We start from the raw sequence: 19,593 nt of genomic DNA on the forward strand, positions 1-19,593 counted from the left end.
GGGGTGCTGAGGCTTGGGACAGAAGTTCGGGAGTATCACCTCCTGAGATCTGTGGAAATGAGAGTTCACCTTCGGCAAGAAGGTAGCGTCAAGGCGCAAGACAACACGGTCTGGACGGATGATGCACAGCTCCTCCCTGACCGAAAAGGCCACGATCTCTGACACCCTTCTAGCAGAAGTGATCGCTATTAGAAAGGCGGTCTTAAGGGTCAAGTGGCGCAGAGAGACTGTTTTCAGAGGCTCAAATGGTGAAGTAGTCAATGCTTGCAGGACGAACGGTAAGTTCCAGGACGGGTACCTACGTACCGTCTGAGGTCGTAGATTGGAAGCCCCCTTCAAGAAACTCTTGACCTGGGGGTGATGACTCAAGGACTGAAGATGGTTTCTAGCCAGAATGGTAGACAAGGCAGCAACTTGACGCCTGAGCGTGGCGGGTGCCAAACCCTTGTCAGAACCTTCCTGGAGGAAGTCCAGCAACTGTGGTATGGACGCCTCAACATCAACAATGTCACGTTGCTTGCACCAAGTAGAAAAAGCAGACCAGGTCGCCTCATATATGCGAGTCGTGGCCGGTCGTCTGGAAGCCTGAATGGTCTGGATGACTTTGTCCGAGAGGCGTCGATTCCTCAGGAGCTGCCCCTCAAGCACCAGACGGCTAGCTGGAGCCACTGGGGCTCTGGATGACTGATGGCCCCTTGGCTCAAGGCCACCTTCTCCTGGGGGATTCTCCATGGCCTTTCCAAGGACAGATTGACCAGATCCGCGAACCAGGACCTTCTGGGCCAATGTGGAGCCACCAGAATGAGCTCCGCCCCTTCCGCCAGGAGCTTGTTGATCACCCGCGGAATGAGTGGGAGGGGCGGGAACGCGTACAGGAGTCCTGGGGGCCAACTGGTCCTTAGAGCGTCCGTCCCCTCTGCCTGCGCCGATTGGTAACGCGAAAAGAATCGCAGAAGTTGAGTGTGGGCCGCCATAGCGAACAGGTTGACTTGCGGAAGTCCGAACCGTCTCACAATCTGATTGAACAGGTCTGGATGCAGCATCCACTCCAAGTTGTTGATTGTCTGACGACTCAACCAATCCGCGCTCACATTGCTGCTGCCGGTGATATGATCCGCTCTCAACGGCGCTAAGTGGATCTCTGCCCAACAGCCCAGGGCTTCCGCCTCTGCCATGAGTCTCCTGGAGTGGGTGCCACCCTGCCGGTTCACATGGGCCTTCGTAGCCATATTGTCCGTAAGTAACAGAACGTGGCGACCCACCAGCAGGCTCGAGAACCGTCTCAGGGCGAGTCAGGCTGCTCTCAGCTCCAGCCAATTGATGTTTCGGGCTGCTTCCGCGCGCGACCACCTGCCTTGCGCCAGCTGACCTTGGCAATGCGCGCCCCAACCGTAGAGGCTGGCATCCGACGTCACTACAATCCTGTCGGGCTCCTTGAACAGACAGCCCTTCTCCACCACCTTCGACTGCCACCATTTCAGGGAACGGAACACGTTCCGTGGAAGCCGAACCTTTCTGGGGGAGTTGCTTGCCTTTGCTCTCTGCATTGGCAGCAGAAACCACTGTAGTTCCCTGGCATGAAGACGAGCCCAGGGAACCACATTGAGGCAGGATATCATGATGCCCAGCAGTTGGGAGAGCTGGATGATCGGCAAGGAGGTGGCCCGGCGGCACTGCCAAATCCTGCTCCTGAGATTGCGTAGCCTGTCCGGAGACAGGGACACCTGGCACGAGATCGAGTCCATTATGGTGCCCAGGTGTTGGATGCGTGTAGTTGGGTCCAGGTGGCTCTTCTCCATGTTTACTGAGAATCCGTGTTCCTGTAAGGTGCGAATGGTGCTCCTTACGTCCTTCACCGCCTGCAGACAACTTCTCGAGTGAATGATTATATCGTCTAGGTAACATTCCAGACGGATGGGACGAGAACGCAGATGAGCCACCACAGCCGCAAGGAGCTTGGTAAACGTTCTGGGGGTGGACGAGAGACCGAACGGCAGAGCCCTGTATTGATAGTGTCTTCCGTTGTAGCACAGCCGTAGGAACTTCCTGTGGGACAGATGGATGGGCACATGCAGATACGCCTCCTTGAGATCGATGGAGGTGAGCAGGTCACCTCGCCTTATGCAGCCTAGGATAGATTGGAGGGACTGCATCTTGAAGTGCTTGTAGGCCAGATGTTGGTTCAGGCGCTTCAGATCTAATATGGCCCTCCACCCCCGAGTTCTTGGGGACCAGGAAGAGAATGGAGTAGAATCCCCTCCCTTCCTGATCCGGGGGAACGGGCTCTATGGCATTTATTTGCAGAAGATGATCGATTTCTGCCTGCATGAGGAACCTTTTTCCAGGGTCCTTGGCCAGGGGGCAACGAACAAATGTTCGTGGTGGAAAAGATAGAAATTCCAGTGTCAGCCCCCACCTGATGGTGTTTAGGATCCACGAGTCCGTGGTGATTCCCTCCCAGCGGTCTGCATAGAGTTGTAGGCGGCCTCTGATGGGAGGGGAGCTCTGGCGGTCACTTGCCGTGCCTGAACTGTCAGTTGTGGGAACCCCCTCAAACGGGCTTTCGAAAGGAGCCCTGGTTGTGCTGTTTGCCCCTGGGGGTAAAGTTGTTCTGGTCCTTGGTCCTGTCATTAGACTGGCTGTAGGACCTCTGATAGGGATAGGAGGAGGTGGAGGCCTGGGCGCTGTCTTGTGCCCGAAAGGCCTGCTTCCTGAAGGACACAGAACCCTTTTTCCCATTCTTCTTGAAGGTAGACGGGAGGATTTTCCGTTTATCTTTCGTCTCAATTAAGAATTTCTCTAAGGAGTCTCCAAAGAGAAAACCCCCTTTGAACGGAGCTGAAGCCAGCTTCCATTTGGCCTTCATGTCCGCTTGCCAGTGCCGGAGCCACAGCAAGCGGCGTGAGGTCATGTTGGAAGCCAGCGCCCTGGATGCGAACTTTGCAGCATTCAGGGAGGCATCCGCTGAGTATTCTACCGCTGTAATGATCTTGTTAAGATCGTGTCGCCAACGAGATGCCTCTAAAGGAGGCTGAGATCTCAGCTGGCGTAGCCAGAGCAGGGAGGCCCTCGTAAAAAAAGAGGCTGAGGTGGAAGCCTTGATTGCCCAGGCAGCCGCCTGGTGCATTTTGTGGCAGGCCTTTTCAGACCTCTTATCCTCTGCTTTTAATCCCTCTAACAGGTCAGCCAGAAGAGAAGAACTGGAGGTCAGCGAGACCACCGGGGCATCCACCTCGGGCATCTTTAAGACATCCTTTAACTTCAGCTCCAGAGGTTATAAGGTTTTGTCTGCCCCACTGGGGTTAGCCAGGGTACCTGGCTGCACCCATTGGCACTGTACCACGTCCATGAACAAGTCAGGGACTGGAATAAGTTCCGGGTCCGGGGTGGTTTCACTAAAGAGGCCCACTTTAAGGTCCTGCGAAGTGGAGGGGGTGGCCTTATCCTTAGGATTGGCTCCGAGCTCTGTAGAGGCCCTGGCCTTGTGTAAGATAGCTTTAAACAATGAAGGCTTGAACAGGCCAGTGAAGGCTGGCTTATTGGGAGGCATGTCTTCATCCTCCGAAAGTTCAAACTCATCCACAGCTTCCTCCTCCCAGATACCTCTGTGGTAACAGAGGTGCCTGGGGAACCAGGGTCGCGGCTCCTACCTTCCGCGTGGGAAAGGGTAGCCCTGGGGACCTTGCCACTTTTAATTTCCTTTTGGCGCATGGCTTCAACCACCCCGAGAGATAGCCTGAGTAATGATCTCCCTCATCTCAGCTGAGAGAGCCGGGCCTTTGTCCTCAACAGGCCTGGGCCTAGAAGGGACTTGGCCTCTTTCAGAGTGAACAGGAGCCAAGGGTTCCTCCATGTGGAGGCAACCGTGGAAAGACTCCAGCTCATCCCTCACAGAAGAGCTAGGGGAGTCTGAATAACCCAGGGATGCTACAGGGGAGCCAGACAGGGAATCCCTACCACTGATAGAGGGAGACTGATCCCCTTGATTAGAGAGAGATTCCTCTCTCTCCTGCCTGGTTAAAGTAGGCCCCAGTCCAGCCTCACAGGCTTGAGGAGGATGAGGGGTCTGGGCCTTACTAGGTCTCTCCTTGGGGCCCTCCTGCTTCTTGTCTCCCTGGTGTTTAGGGCCCTTGTTCCCAGAGGAGCTGTGGGACGACTTGCTCCCTGCTCCCCTACAACCCTTTCTCCCCTGGCCTGAGGGATCTGGCCTACTGCGCTTAGCAGATGGCCCTGCCAACTCCTCCCTCTGCTCCAAACCTTCATCTGCCATGCTTGCTCAGGTGGAGAGTGAGTCAGCCGTAGGAGAAGGGAACTGGACGCTGGCCAGCTGGCTCCTAAGCGTCTGCAGATCTGAAACTGTTCCGGAGGCTGGAAGGGGACACATGGACACTCCACAGCCACCCCTTCAGGCCGAAGGACAAGATAGGGGGGTTCAGGTACTGCCGGCGTCCTGGACAGGCCTCCGCAACCCCCGGCGGCGATCTGCACTGAGGCGGAGAGGCGCGGAGAGCTGAAGAGTCTTTGCCTTGCTGCTGCCTAAATGACTACAAACAAAATGGCTGCCCTGACTTTCGCGTGCTTTAAAATGGCCGGGAATGCAACTGGCGCCTAAAATGGGCCGTTGGAAAGCGCGCCAATGCGTCACATTCAAAATGGCCGCCGCGACCTCCGAAGCCTGCAGAGACACCGCTGGGGAGAAATTCAGCCGAAAAACTCCCTGAAAAGCGGCTGGGGGCGCGTCGAAGCCTCGACCATCCCCGCACTCGCCGGCAGCCGCCGGACCAGCGGCCTCAGCTGATTTCCCCCACCGCGAGGAACGCAGCAGGTGGGGCTCCTCCGATGCCTCAGGAAACAATCACAAGCACCAAATCCTCAATTAAAAAACTAAAACACAGTAAGAAATAAGGGAAAAATCCTAAAAATTCTAATCTAACACTAAGCTAACTACGTTTTCTTGGAGAGCCCAGCCTATCTGTCCAAAGACCGGGAGCTCCCCAAACAAGTCCTATCGGGCGGACTGAGTTTTTAAAACTGAACCTAAGGAGGCAAAGGAGGCGTGACCAGGGGAAAAATCAACTCAGTCCTTGGGCAGATAGGCTGTGTTAACCCTTCCTTGGACTCTCCAAGCAGCGCACTGGAGAAAGCAGAATTATCTGTTATGTTTCTTTGGGGTCTTTAATTAATAACAAGGCCTATAGGCCAGTTAATACTCAGCATTTCTCAGATCTTGTGCCAGGATGTTAATGAAACAGCTAAAAGTCACATGGTATTTTAAGTCTAGAGATGAAGAAAGGCATTGAAGGGCACATCAGAGGTCAGATATGGGAGCAGGTGTAGGGCTAGGGTGGTAGAGGCAATTTAATATAAGAAAGAGCTGGGCCAATACAGATAGTCCTCTATGGGGAGTTGGGGGTGACTGAGGTGATCTAGTATGTTAAGAGGGAGAACTGTTTTATGCATTTTGACAACAGAAAGGATTGTAGTGATTTTCAAATCCTAGAGGTCTGAGCACTGGAACAAAAATGCCCCTTCTTTAATTCTCTCACCCATGGCCTCCCCGAGCTGCAAACATCTCATGGAAAGGGAATTGCCTGTGGAGGTCCTTCTCAATCACATCTAGCCATTTGGGATCACCAGGCTGACGCTCCAAATCCTAAGAGAAAAGAAAAGGCAACAAGGAAGGTAAGTCAGTGAATTTGGAGGCAGACGCCTATCTTAGAGGACTTTTCCTTACTGCCTCTACACAGTGTTTCTCGAACTTGGCAGCTTGAAGATTGGTGGACTTCAACTCCCAGAATTCCCCAGCCAGTCTGGTTGGGGAATTCTGGGAGTTGAAGTCCACGCATCTTCAAGCTGCCAAGGTCGAGAAACACAGCTCCACAGGATCAACTGCTATCAATTGTTGTTATGGAAAGGATTTCAGTAGCCTTAAAAGATTTGTGGAAATAGCTCAAATTTTCCCAGATTTTGATCCAAAAGTTCCTTGCTATTTGAGAGTAGCTGCCATGCTTTGGCACGGAGAGAAGAGGGAATCCCCTTCCGGCATCGCAATTTCACCTGCAATAAAATGAACAAACATTAATATGTAAAGTAAAGAGGCAGAAATTCAAAAACTCCAAGCAGAAATTAAAGCTCTTCTCTATTAGCCAGGAACAGAGGTCTCTGACCCTGATCTCTGCTCACCTTCTGAAATCTACATGACAGCCACTTATCCCAATGAGAAAACATGTCCAGCCTCTTAAGTTCCCTCTGCCGGGCCACGTCCACAGGGATGGTGCTTTCCCTGCAGCAAAAAAGCAAACGAGGAAGAAGTGGAGCTAAGAAAAATGCTACAAATGTTGTGTGTATTGCACAATTCTAAGGTTTCTGCTCTTCAGGGGAAGGACTAAGGAGCTATGCAATATGATGGACTTCTCAGCCTCTCCTTTATATTATGAGATTTCATACCAACAGAGACAAAGTAAACTCCTTTACTGAGGAAGGGAGCAAAGCAATTCAAATTGCAAAAGTGTAAAAGACAAACCCTTGGGATGGTGGTAAATTGTCAGTTGGTCTTACCTGAACTGCATGTCTCGAAGATGGCGTGGGAGTAGTCACGGCTGAGGTAAATCTTGAGGCCACACCTCCGTACCTCCTCTGACCTCCCAGATTAACTGATGGTCGTAGCAGAGAACCTGGAAAAGGAAGGGACAGATAACACACACACATCCTTCCTGCCTGGTCCCTGACTGACCGCTGAACTAACTCAGGCCCCTGGCGCAGGGTGCCCTAACGGGGGGGAAGTGACTACTCCCACGCCATCTTCGAGACATGCAGTTCAGGTAAGACCAAGTGACAGTCTCCAAAGTGAGGCATGGGAGGAGTCACACATGGGACATACCAAAGCTAGATGTCCATGGGAGGGATCACTGGGCCTGAGCCCCACGAGAGTCTAGGACTCCCTGAAGAACCCTCCTCCTGAAGGCCGCCTCCGCGGAGGCGAAGGCGTCTAGCCGGTAGTGCCTGATGAAAGGTGAGGGGGAGGACCAGGCGGCAGCCCTGCAGATCTACTCGATAGGAGCCTGGGTGGCCCAGGCCACTGAGGTGGCAGCACTTCTGGTGGAGTGCGCGGTGATGCCCTCAGGAACCTGGAGTCCTCGTGCCTCGTAGGCCTTGGAGATGGCCAATCTGATCCACCTGCTGATGGAGGCTGGGGAGACCTTGGCTCCCCGGGTGGACGTCTGAAAGGAGACGAAGAGGGCCGAAGAGGGCCTCAGAGTGCCTGAAGGGCGCCGTGTGCTTCAGGTAGATGCACAAGGCTCTTCTGACATCTAGGCGATGCCAAGATCTCTCTCTATCCCTGGAAGGCTGCGGACAGAAGTCTGGCAGAACTATCTCTAGGCCTCTGTGGGAGAGTTGTCTTAGGGCATGAACGTGGGGTCCAGTCTGAGGACGACCCAGTTGTCTAGGAATGAGCAGAGGTCCCTTCTGCTGGAGAGAGCGTTAAGCTCTGATACCCTCCTGGCCGACGTGATGGCGACTAGGAAGACTACCTTGAGGGTCAGGAATTGGAGGGAAACCTCCCTCAAGGGCTCGAAGGGCGCCTCGGTCAGTGCCTGGAGGACAGTGGGTAGGTCCCAGGTCGGGATTCAATGGACCACAGGGGGCTTCAGATTTGCCGCCCCCTTGAGGAAGCGCTTTAGGACAGGGTGCTGGGATAAAGGCGGGGCATCCACCCCCCCAGGACCGTGGAAAGGGCAGAGACCTGCCTCCTCAGAGTGCTAGGGGCCAGACCCTTTTCCAGACCTTCCTGCAGAAAATCCAGCACCTGGGGCACGGATGCCGCGGCTGGGACGATGTCCCTCGCTCGGCACCAATCCGCGAAGGCGACCCAGGAGGCATTGTAGATGCGAGTTGTAGACTGTCTCCTGGACGCCTCAATGGTCTTAATGACCTTCGCGGAGAATTGGGCCCCGCTTAATTGCTCCCGCTCAATCGCCAGACGGTCAGATGGAGCCACTCCGGGTCCGGATGCTCCAGAGACCCCTGGATCAGGGTCACCTCCCCTTGCAGGATCCTCCAATGGGGGGCTGATGATTAACTTCCCGAGCAGCCTGGAAAGAAGAACTACAGGAACAGAGCGTGACTTACGGATCTCCTGCACCAGCTGAACAATGCTCTCCCTACGTTCCTGAATCTATGATGGCCCCTAGGTGTTGGAGCCTGGTAGAGGGAAGTAGGTGGCTTTTCTCGAGGTTTATAGAGAACCCCAGGGACCTTAAGGTGTCGATGGTAAGTTCCAGGTCCTGCTCAGCCCCCGCTGGGGACCTGGCTAAGACAAGGATATCGTCAAGGTAACAATGAAGCCGGATCAGAAAGGAGCGAAGATGACCCGCGGCCGCGGCCAGCACCTTGGTAAAGGTCCTGGGGGCTGATGCCAGCCCAAAGGGAAGGGCCCTATACTGGAAGTGGTTGCCCTCGTGGGAAAACCTGAGGAACCTTCGATGCTCAGGGGCGATCCTGATGTGTAGGTAGGCCTCCGTGAGATCGATGGAGGCCAGGAAGTCCCCCTGTCGGATACACTCTAGGATGGATTTAAGAGAGGCCATCTTAAACCTATGGTAGACCATTCTGCAATTGAGTAGCTTGAGATCCAAAATGGCTCTCCACCCCTCTGAGCTCTTGGGAACCAGAAACAGGTTAGAATAAAACCCAGAACCCTTCTCCCCCTCTGGCACCGTCTCTACTGCCCTGATGTCCATCAGATGCTTGATGGCCTTGCCCAGTAGGGCCCGCTTGGCCGGGTCTGAAGAGGAGGCGAAGGTTCGGAATCTATTCGGGGGTTGCGAGCGGAACTCCAGCTGAAGCCCGAGCCTGACAGTTTGGAGGACCCACTCGTCCGAGGTGACGCGATCCCAAGCATCCGGGAACAAGGAGAGGCAGCCGCCGATGGGGTGATCCAGGGCCGGATCACTTGAACCTGCAGAATGGACGGCCGCCCCCTCCTCGAAAGGGCCGCTAATCAGCCTGGTAATCTTGGGCGCCTCAGGGGCCTGGGCGTCCTCATCCTCCGAAAACCCCATCTCCTTCAACTCCCCTTCCTCTAGCTCCGAGGCCTCGCTGGCAGTGGAAGGGGAGGGTGACCTGGATTCTCTGGGGGCAGAAGGTCTGGATCGATCTTGGTGACCCCTGGGATGATCGCGGGAAGACCTACTTCTGGAGCCCTGGGACTGGTGTTTCATACCAGAAGCTATCCCTTGAGCTATGGCCCTGGCTAACACCTCCTGGATGCTTGCAGGAAGCTCTGGGAGGGAAGGGTGTAGCTCTGGGGGTTGTAAATCCTCCCTTGGGTCAGGAGATTGAGGGGCCAATTGGCGCCTGGCAGGGCTGGGTGCCCTGTGCCCAAAGGGGTCTCCCCGCGTCTCCTTAGGATGGGCAGGTGAGAGGGGGGGGGGCGATAGGGAGCTAAACCTTCTGCCTGAACCTGTGGGAGAGCCTGGGGATCCAGGCCTGGCCTCCTCCACCCCAGGGAGTCTGCGGGGGGAGCGTGATCTGGAGGGAGAAGGGCTAATGGTGGCCCTGAAGTTTCTCCTAGAGGCCCTGGTTACCCGCACCTCCTTACTAGGAGTTTCCTTTCTAGCGGGCCTGGGGTGCCCTTTCTTGGTGGAGGACCTCCCTCTGGTGACTGGGGGGGCTCCCCTGGAGGTCCCCTCACCCGGGTCCAAATCCCCTGGAGATCTAGGCCTGGCACCCCTGCTCCTCACCGCCTCCACCATCTTACTCAGAGTTATGCTGTCCACCACCTCCTCCTTCCTGCCAGCTCCGGTTTGGTGTGCTCTGCCTCTTTAAGTCTCCGCGCTGTTCCGCTCCCAGCCACTGGTCCGCGGTTCGAATGCTGGCCCACCGCCGAACTCTGGGCCCTCCCCGGAGAGCCGGCGGAGTTTTAAGCCCTTGAAGCCTCTTCCGGCTTCGGCAATGGCTTTTTGAGCGCTCCCGGCCTCCGTGAGCGCTCACTCACGTGCTCTAAGATGGCGACAATGGAAGATGGCGACTGCCGATCTGCAGCCTGATCTCTCCTCTTTGCTTCGGGACGCTGCCACGATCTTCGTCCTCTCCTTTTGGCGCTGCGTCCTCCGTAGCCGACTGCGCGAGGCTCGCAGCAAGGTGAGTCTCTCTCCCTCTTACGCGACCGTCCGGCCACCCAGGGGCTGCGCTAGCAAAGCGGCAAAGCTTTCTAGCCAGCAGCAGTAGAGCACGGCTGAGGAGGGGTGATTCAATCCAAGCGAATTGAGAAGAAAAAACAAAAAAAAACCAGAAAAAACCTAGAAACAAACCTAAGTCTATGAAGTGAGGGAGAGTCAGGAAAACACTCCTTCTGGGCCGAAGGCTGAGGTTAATCTGGGAGGTCAGAGGAGGTACGGAGGTGTGGCCTCAAGATTTACCCATGTGTTCTTGGAAGCTCTAGTCCAGCGATGGCGAACCTTTTTTGGCTCGCGTGCCATAAGTGGGGGGAGCGCAGGGGGGTCGTGTGTGCGCATGCTGCACCCATAATGCAATGCGTGACCCCCAGTGCGCATGCGCGCACTACAGGCGCGACCCCATTTTTACATGCTTTTTTCGCCCTCCCCAGGCTCCAGAGGCTTTATAGGAGGCTGGGGAGGGCGAAAACAGCCTCCCCCGCCCCCCCCGGACACCTTCTGGAGGCGTCAGGGAAGCCTCCAGACAGTCCCTGGAGCCTTCGGAGCGCTCAAGACGACCCTCCGAGCAAACAGGAAGTCACTTCCGGTTTGCTCATAGGGTCGTTTTTAGTCCTCCAGAGGCTTCAGGGAAGCCTCCTGAAGGTCCCTGAAGCCTCCGGAAGGCCTCGGGGGGGGGGGGGGCAGGGAGGCTGTTTTCGCTCTCCCCAGGCACCTATAAAGCCTCTGGAGCCTGGGGAGGGCGAAAAATGGCTTTTAAAAAGGGTGAACTCAGCTGGCCAGCGCACGCATGCACACTGGCCAGCTGACAGGGTGGCACACGTGCCATAGGTTCGCCATCACTGCTCTAGTCTAAAATCCCTTGCTCATTGTGACAAGATGGTTCACAAACACCCTCTAAGCTAGCATGTAGAGATGGTCCTCGGCTTATGACCACAATTGAGCCCAAAATTTATGTTGTTAAGTGAGACATTTAAGTGACTTTTGTCCCATTTTACGACTCTTCTTGCCACAGTTGTTAAGTGAATCACTGTTGATAAGTTAGTAACCCAGTTAAGTGAATCTGGCTTCCCCATTGCTCTTGATTGTCAAAAGCTTGCAAAAAGCTTGTGACCTTGGGACACAGCAATGGTGATACATACAGTATGAACCAGTTGCCAAGCATCTGAATTTTGATCCCATGATCATGGTGATGCTGCAAAAGATGTAAGTGTGGAAATGGTCATAATTCACTTTTTTCAGTATTGTTGTAACTTTGAACAGTCACTATATGAACTATTTTAAGTCGAGGACTACCTGTAGTCATCCCATTCTGAACATACTAACTTTGTTTGGTCTATATTTAGCTAAATAGCCTTCAGACACTAAAACTTAACACATTCTTCATTGTTCACACATATGCAGGCAGGTGCTATACATGGTATTACACTTTTGGCATCTCCCCCTTGCTTTAACCCAAGAGGGTTAAGGGAGAACAGTTCCTTATTACATCTGTATCTGTAAGAGAAGGAAAGGCAGAACCTGGGAGTGGAGTGAAAAGAGGGATCAGCCTAGAATCCGTATGTAGCTCCAAACAATGTACTTCCAACCCTGAGCGCCACTGACCCTTATTTAATTCTATTGAGAAGATTTCTGTGCACAGGCCTTTAGCAATAAATCAGCTTAACTGAACCTTCACATGTGTGGACCTGACAGTATCTCACAGAAATGTTTCTCTACCACACTGTTTATGGTTTCTCACTGCCTATTATTGCCTCGAGGATCAGCTGATACACATCATCAACACAAACAAGGCTCACACATAGCCTCCACCTTAACAATTAAAAAAAGACATGAAAGAACGTGCAAGGCAGCTAGGTTAGTGTGATCTGAAACTAGGAAGTTGCCTTCAGCCCACTATGAGTCACAATTCACTGACTCTTTCTTGAGAGTTTATGGGGCAATGAGAATTTGGTTAGTTATATGAAAAACTAGAATTGTGCAGCATCCAATTAAAGGTACCCAATGTTATACTGTAGGTTTCAGGCAAGGGGGTTCAGGATGATAGTGATCATAAAGCAAGATCTACGCAGGGTTCTTATTAACAAAACCCAGCAATAAACAGGAAGGGCTGCTTGCCAAACAGGAAGTAGTGAGACCGATTATAAAAAGTCATACAAAATAAATATTCTGAGTGGGCGAGAAGAATACTGTTCCCCCAAAGCCACACCAATAGGAAGAAGGCAGTAACTGGTGCTTTTGTGAAACGTTTTCTCTGTCAAAAGAAGCAGGTGTGCTAACATTATTAAGCATGTCTTTCATTGCCCTAAAGAAGCCTATCAACCAGCCTCCGGTCACTTACTGACCATGGTCGTATCACAGATACAATCCTGGACTTGGTCATTAATGCTACCTCAAATCTGCATCCTGCCCTTCCTTACGTGTCCTCCCCTAAACCTTCCAAGCAATTTGCCAAAGGCTGTTCAAGGATAAACACGAACTAGACAAGAGATAATTTGGATCACACGATCAATATCCAGGTCTCAGCAGCTGGCCAATTTTATTTGGACTCAAAAGCATGAGAAGGCCTGCTCAGTACTTGAATTGGACCCCATTAGCAAATCCCAAGGTGATAAACTAGTCCAGGAAGTAAAAGGAACATTATGGAAGAAGGCAAAAGCAGACCTTTCTGTTTGCTAAGAAAACATAGATGGGAGTAAAAAATAATAGTATTGAACAACTAATTTACATCAGACCCATGTTGTAGCTAAATGTTTGGCTACTGGAATAAGATAGGGAAAAATGGTTAAATGTGAACTGCAAACCCCAATTCCAGACTGCTTTTCTAACCCTCTTCCAGTTCAAGCTATGAATAAAAGTGAATGTAACTGGAAAGTATATTCAAAGCTTAAGTCAAATACTAAATACTACCTTCTCTTTTTCAATTGTAAGCCAATTTAGTTCTTAGCATACACATCTTTTTCTATTGGTTACTCTGGCTTGTGCTGATCAGCTTTCCTCAAAAACAGGCTTCCTGTAGAGGGTTTCCACTCCACAAGCAGCTGAAAACGACATAAGGTTAGTACAGATGATTAGGCAGGAATATCAGCTAATCCACAACCAAAAAGAGAATCTTGCCACAAAGAAACACCATCATCCCCTCCCACAGCACATATGCCAACTGAAACAAAGTGAAACCTACACTATATAATATTAACACACTTCATTATTATCTGCTTTCCTGCAGAGAAATATCAGCAGCCTCAGGATGGAGAGCACACACCTTTTTTACATGTGTAAATCTGTAAGAAACTTTCATAGTTAGCAAAAATGGGTATGCTTTGTTCCACCTGCTATTTTAACTGCAACTTAAACAGGTTCAGAGACAGTTCCTTGTAGATAATGCTTATAAATAGCAATTAGCTTCAACAATTTATAACAGCACAAATTCATTATTGTAGTTGCTACCTTCTCAGCTGCAGTCTTGTGGGAAAGGTAAGCTGATTCTAAAACAATCAGGCTGCTTGAATAAATAAATTGAATAAACCTGCTTGAAATTAAGGCTTGTGGGATGTGTGCACAAGAGCTTATACAAATTTATCTAATGGGAAGCAGCATCTTCCTGAACTTATCTAGGCCCAGAAACTAAGCAGAAGCAAGCTTGCAAGATTTTGGATGGGAAATGCTTAAATTCACTCTAGTGCAGCATTTCCACACATCTTCAAGTTGCCAAGGCTGAGAAAAAGTACCCTAGTGAAATACCAGTATAGGGTGGGAAGCCAAAAAGAAATTCCAGGAGGCACTGGCAAGCTGCTTGTCTATAATTGCCATGAAAATTATTATGTCTATAGATATCAGTTAAAGTTATCAGACTCAATCTTGACTTTAAGACTTCACCTTTTTGAAGTTTTGACCAGTCAAAATCCTCAAGCAGGATTTTTTTTCCTGCTTTTCCTTTTATGTCATTACAAAAGCATGCAGTTACTGCAATAGGGATGATTTCAAGAGAACAGTATGTGGAACGATTTTTATGACAAGTATTCAAACCAATGAGAAACCACAGAAAATTGTCAGTCACATTACTGGTGCTCAAAAACAAAAAAAATCATCACACGTATGGGCCAAGTCAAGAAATACAGCACCTCAATCACAATGAAAAGGTGTATGAAGCCACACCCCGAGGGACCCAATTCTGATTTCACACCAAAGGGAAGAACATGCAAACTGAAAAGGAAAAATGTAGTTATGGAAAAGCGGATAGAAATACATCTTAGCTACATATGGAGCGGAGAAATGACTCATTTGGTAGACCAGAGAACCAATGTTGTAATGTGATATTTAAGTGTTTAAGGCAGGGGTCTGCAACCTTAAACACTCAAAGAGCCATTTAGAGTTTCCCACAGAAAACAACACTGGGAGCCACAAAACATGGGTGGGTGTGGCCAATTGAACATCACTCCAAGTCACATGACCCCCCTCTACCCAGGTTTTGTGGCTCCTGGTGTTTTCTGTGCAAAATGGCTCTCCCCCCCCTCTCATTTTTCTTCCCCCCCCCTTCTTTTTCTTTCTCTCCCCTTCTCTCTCATGTTTCTCTTTTTCCTCTCTCCCTCCCTCCATTTTCTCATTTCTTTCTCTCCCGCATTTCTTTTTCTTTTTCATCTCCCTCTCCCTTTCTCTTTTTTTCTCCCCATCTCTCATTTCTTTCCCTCTTTTCCTCTCTCTCATTTTCTCCCTCCATTTTCTCATTTCTCTATTTTTTCTCCCTTCTCTCTTTCTCTTCTCTCTTTTTTCCTTCCTCATTCTCTCCCTCCATCATTTTCTCATTTCTCCCTCTCTCTTTGGGGCTCTTCGCTAATCCTTTTCTTTCTTCTTGGCAACCTTTTGGAAATCCGGGCTGCCTGAGCAGCAAGCACAAACCGCAGTAGCAGCTTCCTCCTCCTCCTCCTCACGCGCCCGTGGCTGACTGATGCAGGGTCGGGAGGGCGCACATGAGCGGGGATAGCCTCAAGCGAGCGGCCAGGCTCGACCAAAGTGCAGCGAAGGCACACGGAGCTGGCAGGTTGACCAGCTAACAGGCGAGCATCTTTGGTGAGGGCGCTCTGGCTTTCTCGGAGCCAAATCCCTGGGGTGGGCATGTGAGGTTCGGCGGGGCCAGCCCCCTTTTCCTGTTTCCCTGCTTGGAGAAAGCCAAGAGTGACCTTGCCAAAGATGCTCGCCCTTCAGCTAGTCAAACCTGCCAGCTCCATGTCCCTTTGCTACACTTTGGCCGAGCCTGTACGCTCACTTGAGGGTATCCCCACTCGTGCGCACACTCCCGGCCTTGCAACAGCTGGTCAAGGGGTCATGTGAGGAGGAAGCCGTGTCGATGACTCGTGCTCACTCACCTGTGAGCCTGTCCCCCTTTCTGCTGTACCCTCCTCCCAGATTCCATTCCCACCCCGCCAGCCGTGTTAGCGAGGTTGGCATTGGCCATGGCTGGGTTGGTCCAGTGTCTTGGGCAGAGAGCAGGTCAGGTTGGCAGTGAGCCGCAGGAGAGGGGTTAAAGAGCTGTGGGTTGCCGACACCCGGTTTACGGAAAAGGAACCTGAGATAGTCCAGTTGTATATTTTATTGCCCCAGGTTACTCAGATTTATGGACCTTTGTTAGGAATGTAAGCTAACAGTTGGGTTAGCAATATATAAACCAGGATGGTGGTACTGTAGCTTTAAGTACTGCTGTAATGTGATTGGGTTGCTGTTACCTCAAGCAGCCATAAGAGGGAGCCAGAATGACTGTTAGCTCTCTGTTTGTTAAGACGCTGATACTGTATGGTGAGTTACTGAGTCTTGCTACTGTTAGCTGCTTTGTGTGTTAAACTGAGAATATTGATAACTGACTGACTGAACCGTGTATGACTTGGACTGTAAACTGAACTCTAAATACCTCTCTATTTCCACATAGTAAACTACTATATTTTATACTATTCGGTGTATCTGTATGCTGGTTTGTGCGTGTTCTTCCATACCACTCTCATTACGCTTCTCTGCACACTCGCTCTCTGAACCGGGAGCTTACTTACTTAACACTAGTTATGGGCCCAGAGTGTACCAGACGTACCTAAACAGAGAGTTGGTGTTGATACACAATACCGTATAGAGATAGCTGTTTAGTTTGTGTTACTATTATGGAGAAGATGGCACACGCCCCATCAGCAAGTCTATCACTAATAACCTGGTTGGATGGAACAAATTATGTTTCCTGGTCTATGAAGTGCAGCCTACTCCTGCGTACTGAGGGATTGTGGGATACTGTACAGAATCCACCGGACGTGACTTCTTGGAATCCAGATGACGAGGATGATGCCAAGAAGATAGCAGAGTTTCAAAGATGCAACAAACGAGCATTGTGTATAATTGGTCTAACGTTGACTGACCAACAGTTAGTTCATATTCGTGGGGAGAATTCTGCAGCAAGATGTTGGGAGAATTTGAAGAAGATATATGTGCGTGACACTGTAGGTGCACATATACATCTTACCCGCAAACTGTTTAGGGCACGTCTTCTGAAGGGTGGAGATATGTTAGCTCATTTAAACTTTATAAAAGGAGTTTTCCAAGAGCTACATGCAAAGGGACTTATTTTCTCAGAGTTACATCAAATTTACATCATTCTGTCATCACTGGATGAGAGTTATGATGATTTTGTATCTTCCCTTGAGGTCCTAACTCGAAATGAACTAACATTGTCTGACATAACTGCACGCCTGTTGGAAGAGTCCAGAAGAAGGTTGGAAAGCGAACAACTGAAAGAGAAACCACCACAACATGAAGAGTCACCTTCAACTGCCTATACTGTTAGAAAATGTTTTTCTTGTGGGGCTAAGGGGCATATAGCTAGATTCTGTAAACATGCAAAACAACAGAATACTAGAAAAGCTAAGAAAAATGCTCATGGCTATTTAGGTATGTCTACTTTGACTATCTCTAGAAATGCACCAATAAGCCATGATTCATGGGTTGTTGATAGTGGAGCATCACAATGCATTACTAGAAATAGGAATTGTTTTGGAAAATTGTCCCCCCAGCAAGCAACATGTATCTTTGGCAAATGGTTGGAGGGTGAAAGCATCTGGTGAAGGTATGGCAAGGTGTTCATTTGTAAATGAGCATTTATCCATGTTGTATATACCTAAACTGAAATTTAATTTATTATCAGTAAGGGCTCTAGTTAATATTGGCTATGTAGTAACCTTTAAGGGAGATAAATGTATCATAGAAAGGGAAGGTAATAGGGTTACTGCCAAATTAACAAATGGTTTATGTTATATCTGATTCCCATACAGCTAACTCAGTGTATGATAATGTGAAACCACATGATGAATGCATACATTTACTACATAGGCGTATGGGGCACATTAATTTCAACATGCTGCAACAAACTGTTAAATTGTCAGAAGGAGTAAAGTTAAAACCTTGCAGTAAATAATTAAATTGTAATATGTGTAGTCAGGAAAAAAGCAAGGTTACTCCAGCAAACAGACAGAATGGGTTTAAAACTAAGGAACCTCTGGAAGTTGTTTTTGCTGCTCTAATTGGACCTATGAAACTCATTTTGGGAGGTGCCTGTTATGTTTTGAGTATCATGGATCATTACACAAGATACGGTTTCTGCTATTTAATGAAAAACAAAACAGAAACGTTTCAACATTTCAGCATTACTTACTTAACAACCTTCCTTCCCATGCAGAAGTGAATAGTGTGTATTGTCCACTTCTTTAGAGAAAGCAAAATGCAATTTGTTAGTTGCCCTTCAAATTTGATGCATGCCAAATGCAGAATGATCACGGTTTTTTTTACTGAAAACCAACAACATTTTTTCATTATTCCTTCCTGAATGCTAATCAGAAAAATGAAGCGTTATTATATCTCCCCAGAAAATTGTATTAGGTAAGAATAAGAATAAGAGTTGGAAGGGGCCTTGGAGGTCTTCTAGTCCAACCCCCTGCTTCGGCAGGAAGTATCCCAGTCTCAAACTAGAAAAAAGTCATTTAAGAAAGCTGATCAATAATGGACCACTGATACAACCTAGTGGCAGCGTAATCAGGACAGTACTTAAGACACAATTACTTCTCCTGAGTTCACTTTCACCAGGATAAGAGCTGGTGGCCCACAGAGAAGAAATGTGAAGCTCTCCATTATCAGTACCCTAGTCTTTGACTGAGATAAAGCACTTTTCCCCAGCATAGAAAGGCCATAACAGTGGTGCCAATACTTACAGTGTAATGGAATACTGGCTGCCCCCCAGGAAGCCATATTTATCAGTCTTACGGTAGGCAAGTCCATTGATTTCAGAATCAGACCCCAGAGAGCTAGCGTCGTCAAGGAATCCAGGACCTGTCAGCGATTCCAATGTGCCCGACATAAGACTAACAGAATCTAAATAGCTCAAAGTATCAGAAGTCAGAGGGACTTTGGATGCAGTAGTGCCCAGGCTAGATTGGGAACCCATGACTTGAGGTGGCGAAGGGGTGGAAAAGTTATGAAGCGTCAAACCCTCCGGAGGTGTTGCTGAAATCTTCTCCGGTGGGGATAGGACTGGGAGCCACCACAATCACCACTGGCGAAGCCGGTGCAACCAGTAGGGCTTTCACTACCACGTCTCTTGGCAAAGCCACCGATGTTGCCATCACCCCACCGTCGTTCACCTTAGCGATGACAGGAACCAGCGAATTGACCACAGTGGCCACCGAAAACCCATCACTAGCATCCATCACTACGGTTTCAGACTTCACCTCTCCAGGCTCTGCCACCTTTCCAGCATTGTTGGCCACAAGTGTCATCTCTGCAATCATTGTAGTTAATGTTACCTCTGTAGGGTTGCAAGGTGTTGCCGGGGTGGCACCGGTCGGCCCAGTTGGCACGTCTCCGGGGGCCATGGTTATTGCTGCATCGTAGGTTGCGGCCAGAGGCAAACCTGGCTTACTGTTCGTCGTCCCTTCGAAGGCCTCAGGAGTGGGAGCCCTCCGCCTGAGAACATGAAGAGAATGAGAGGCATTGGGCCGAGGCAGCGGCGGATCCACAGAACCTGTCTCCATAACAATGCCCCCCCCCCAATGGGGGGGAAGCGGCCTGGTCGCCCAGCCAAATCTGAGCGACGGTGAGGGAAGGGAAATGAGAGGGAGGAGGATCAAAGCTTCGCGGCGCCCCAGACGGCGGCTGCTCCAGAAAGAGTGAGCCAGAGAGTTAGCCACCCGAGTTGCCCACGCACTCCGGGCCGACGTTTCACCCAATGAACAGCGAGGAGGAGGAAGAGTTTATCCAATCACGAAAGGGCTTTTAAAAAATGAATGGACACTGAGGGACTCGGAACGAACAGGGGTCCTACGAAGAAGCAGCCAATGGGAATAGAGCGGGGCTTGGGGACGCAGCCAATAACTAAGGGGACTTTAGGGAGACTGCA

At 50.2% G+C, this 19,593-nt stretch overlaps 1 protein-coding gene across 1 annotated transcript in view; it reads right to left on the reverse strand.

Annotated features, from left to right (window-relative positions):
* LOC309400508 (TBC1 domain family member 10B-like) overlaps positions 1 to 19,388 on the reverse strand; it is a 52,376-nt gene extending 32,988 nt beyond the window's left edge. Inside the window, 4 exon segments of the mRNA XM_081969042.1 lie at positions 5,547 to 5,653; positions 6,184 to 6,283; positions 18,410 to 18,721; positions 18,723 to 19,388. Of these exon segments, the coding sequence (XP_081825168.1) occupies positions 5,547 to 5,653; positions 6,184 to 6,283; positions 18,410 to 18,721; positions 18,723 to 19,228 (1,025 nt within the window). The 5' untranslated portion in view covers positions 19,229 to 19,388.
* Positions 19,389 to 19,593: the final 205 nt, after the last annotated feature.

The sequence above is a fragment of the Natrix helvetica genome (assembly GCF_964273705.1).
Source record: "Natrix helvetica genome assembly, chromosome: W".
Lineage (NCBI taxonomy): Eukaryota > Metazoa > Chordata > Lepidosauria > Squamata > Natricidae > Natrix > Natrix helvetica.